This window comes from Limulus polyphemus, unplaced genomic scaffold, assembly GCF_000517525.1.
Source record: "Limulus polyphemus unplaced genomic scaffold, Limulus_polyphemus-2.1.2 Scaffold3, whole genome shotgun sequence".
Taxonomy (NCBI): Eukaryota; Metazoa; Arthropoda; class Merostomata; order Xiphosura; family Limulidae; genus Limulus; species Limulus polyphemus.
Window position 1 is genome coordinate 1,218,895 of NW_013665613.1, and position 4,321 is coordinate 1,223,215.

General features: G+C 31.2%; 1 protein-coding gene across 1 annotated transcript in view; it reads left to right on the plus strand.

Moving 5' to 3' along the window:
* The window catches only part of LOC106469035 (adenylate cyclase type 1-like), a 179,939-nt gene that overhangs the window by 125,146 nt on the left and 50,472 nt on the right, over positions 1–4,321 (plus strand). The window contains exons 6-7 of the mRNA XM_022398095.1: positions 1,641–1,799; positions 3,318–3,462. Of these exons, the coding sequence (XP_022253803.1) occupies positions 1,641–1,799; positions 3,318–3,462 (304 nt within the window). The remainder of the gene's footprint in view (positions 1–1,640; positions 1,800–3,317; positions 3,463–4,321) is intronic.

Below are 4,321 nucleotides of genomic sequence, written 5' to 3' on the forward strand. Positions count from 1 at the left end.
TTTTCTTTAGTAGTTAAAATTTAGTAACTAATAGTAAGTACTCTACTTAACTTAACTAATAATTAGTGTAGTAATTAGTTAGTTATACCTCTCGTATTATATATATATATATATATATATATATATATATATATATCATTTGTTCACACACATATATCTGTCAGTTTTTCTATGAAGTAGAATTTAGTGAATTTTCTTCTAATGATGATTGCTTTAATAAGAAGTGACTGACTTTCGATATGCACATTTCAAAGAAGAATGTTACTGTGAAGAACAGTAGTTCCACTTACAACGACAGCTTATGAGTATTGAAAGTAATTTTAAATTCTCGTGATATTTGTATTAATATAAAAGTAAATTACAAAACACAGTGCTTGTGTCGGAATGCTTCCCAGTGGTTCAGCAATAGTCTTGAGAGCTTATAACGCTAAAAATCCGGTATCGATCTCTGAGATTGGTATGTACTATAAATTTGTGCCTAGCAACAAAATATAGAATGCTTCGGGACATGTCTAGCTGAGTTGTTACCTAATATAATCTATGCTCGTTTAAGCAAAATGTGTCTGTCTGTGTATGTGATGTATGAACTAAGTTTTGAATCTGTGCCTTCTTTCTTTTGGCGATGATAAATAAATATTTGCCCCTGAAGAAGAAAGGTCCACCTTTCGAAAGCGCTTGGGTTATAGGGTTTTTATTCATTTCCATCAAGACTTCTTCAACCTACGTATTTTTCTAACATCATATTTATAATAATATGCATTCTGAGTACTAGGGAATATCCAATTATAAGTTAATACGTAAATATTTATTTTTTCAATTATTCATAGCTAACTGCCCCCCCCCCCAGTGGCACAGCGGAATGTCTGCGGACTTACAACGCTAGAAACCGGGTTTCGATACTCATGGTGGGCAGAGCACAGATAGCCCATTGTGTAGCTTTGTGCTTAATTCCAAACAAACAAACATAGCTAACTATGAGAACATTTCATATCAAAATACGTGAACAAAAATATGTATTTAAAAATAATAAATATGTTAAAGAAAAATCCAATCAGCTATCAAATAGACTTGTATTACGTTATACTCAATCAATCCAACAAATCGATAAGCACAGAAAATGGCATAAAGATTTACACTACTATACAATTTATAAAAATTATTTTCAAGGCATAGAAGTATTTCTAAGATTTAAAGTCAGTGACATGTTGAACAGTATTTGAGCACTGTCATTTAGTTCATTTAAAAATTACTCGTAGTTTTAAGTAAATAAAGATATGGTTTAACAATTTTATGTTTAAAGGGTTTTGTATAGAAAACTTCGAAAAAACACTGTTTGAAATCATAAGAAAAATATTGGTTTGAGTTTCTAATGTTTAACAAACCAAATTATGTTATAATAACAATAACCAAAGTGTCAAACTATGACCTACCTCTATGTAATGTGAATAATTTTCTTCCTGTTGTTGTGATTTATTTTGTCTGAATTACCCAATACCTTATATAATCTTAATGTTGTACTCATTGTGTGAAAATATTAATTTAATTTTGTTCAATTAAAGTTTATATATAGTTTTGATCCAATATCCCTGTTTCAGGTCAGCAACGCAATGTTATATTTCTCTCTCTTTTTCTTTTAATAGCTCCGTAGTGGAAACTACGGATGTTCATCTGAACATGCGCGTTGGAATTCATACTGGACGAGTACTTTGTGGTGTCTTAGGCCTGAGGAAATGGCAGTATGATGTGTGGAGCAATGACGTTACATTAGCTAATAACATGGAGGCTGGTGGTGAACCCGGGTAGGCTTGTTATCTTAGCCTACAGTTTTGTAGTTGAAACGATAATCTAACAATATAAAGCAAGAGCTCCACAGATAAAATGTTTTATCATCAAACTACTTTTCATCAGTTTTTCAATAACATTTTGTTTTACCTATTTTTTGCTGATAGTAATTGCATTTATATTTGCAACTAGTTTGTTGTGTGGTTAGTGCTATTCATACAACTAACAAATCTAGATCTATGATTGTTGAAACATTTTATCATTCCCCTGACTTTACTTTGTGTACTGTTTAGAAAGTATTTAATGAGTAAATGTTTAATAATATACAATAATCAGTAAAACTTTAAAGTACACTAAATTCTGAAAAGTCAGTAACGTGGGTAGTGTGAATTATTGGAAACACTTTGCTATAGTCAATTGACGCAAATAATTCAATATGAAAATATGTACATATATATCCCGTTACATTTTACAAGCAGCCCTGACATTATTTTGATAAAAAAGAATAATACGACTTTTATTTCCTACTAGCATAAAATACACACTTTCCGCTGCGCGATTCTAAGGTCCCCATATGATTCACAGAGGCCTCAATGTACCAGTCAAGCGTCTTCATTATCTTAATTACTTCTATAGCTACCCCAGTGCGCCAATTCTTTAGTTGATTTGTCTGTTGCTATTTCCTGAAATTAACTCAATTCAACTCTTTATAAAAGCAAATAGTTTTAATTTAGCTTCTTAGATTCGTTTTTTCTTCTTGTGTTTTCTTCGTTGAATTCTCCGAATTCTCCAATATTCTACGTTTCATATTTTCTTCCCTTTGTATGTTGCCATTTCTCAAACTTAGTTCAATTCAACTTTTTTAATTCTCAGATTTGTATTTTTCTTCCCATGTTTGTGTTGAAAAGAGTATTTGGCAGAAAACCTCTTTATTTTGTTCATTCAGTTAGAGAGGATTAGAAAAAACATGATAGTTTCCTATAGACCTCAGGAAGCAGAATTATGTGGCTTAAGGGCTAGAGGGCAAAAAATTGGCCAAACTTTTTTGAGTCAAATCTAAAAAATAATACCCAGATGAACACACTCAGAATCCTCTTAGTATGCGTACAAAATTTCAGGTCTATCGGTTCTTTTATCTTGGAGCTATGGCGGTCACACACACACACAGACAGGCTCTTTTATTGTTATAGATTGCAACTTTTTTATTCAGATAAATAATTGCAAGATCGAACAATCGGGGTTAAATTTGATCAAAAGTTTTTGGGAGATATTATTTAACTTTTTAAGGTTTCTAAAGATGCATTTGATTTTTTCTTCTCGTTAAAGGGGTAAGGCTAAGAACATCTGTGCTAAGAACTTCTAATTTGGTGGAGTCAGATAAAATAGAATTAATTCCATTTATGTAATATTTTCCTTTAATAGCCATCCATATATTTGAGGAGTAATATATAATTAAAATGTCGAACTGTAAAATAGCGTTTTTTTTCAGAAGTTGAACGCTTTGGCAAAACTTCTGACTACTTTTTCGTTCACAGACGGGTTCACATCACCCAAGCAACGCTTGATTTCCTTAAAAACGAATATGAAGTCATACCGGGTCATGGAGGCAATCGAAATTCTTATCTAAGGGAACAAAACGTCAAAACGTACTTTATTGTACCACCACCTTCTCGAAGAAAGGTACTGTGGTTTGTTTTATGTCTGAAATATAAATACATATATATAATTTTTATCTCCCTCAGATTATCTTTTTTTGTAAATTAAAATGTGTATTTTATTTACAAAAAAAAATTCATAGGAAAGAAATTTACGTTGTTCTTAAACAAAAAATATAGTAATTATATAAATAATTTATTTTAGATGTTTTTTCGTTCGCATAAAGAATAGTTATCAGAAACTAGGAGTAACCTGGTTAGTTAATTGTTGTAATCAATGTAATTGAAATTAATAAGTTTTAGTTCTTGTAAAACATTATTGGAAAAATTATGATACAACCATGAAAGTGACGAATAACAAAATATTTGAAGAACGTTTTTAATATACATACGGAGATTGTAAAACCACTGAATGAACTTGGATATAGACCCACACTATATAAATAAGTAAATGTATCTACATAGTTAAAGAGAAAGAAATGAAAAATATAACCCAACAGAATTTGAGCTATTATTTAAAGCTAAGGAGATTTTATCTAATACGTAGACTCTCTTGAATCAGAAGTTTCAAATCTGTACAGCCAGTAGCTAATACTTTACAAAGCCCCCCAGTGGCACAGCGGTATGTCTGCGGACTTACAACACTAAAAACCGGGTTTCGATACCCGTGGTGGGCAGAGCACAGATAGCCCTTGTGTAGCTTTGTGCATAATTAAAACCAAAGAAACAAACAATACTTTAAAAATTCACTAAAGAGGCTGGTTTTGTATTAGGTCGTCAATAAATTAATGTCGCCTTTGTTCAGATGAAAAAACCCGAACAACTTATATATCAAAACAAAACATTTATTAAATGAAATAGTCTCTATTTTTATTCGATTATCC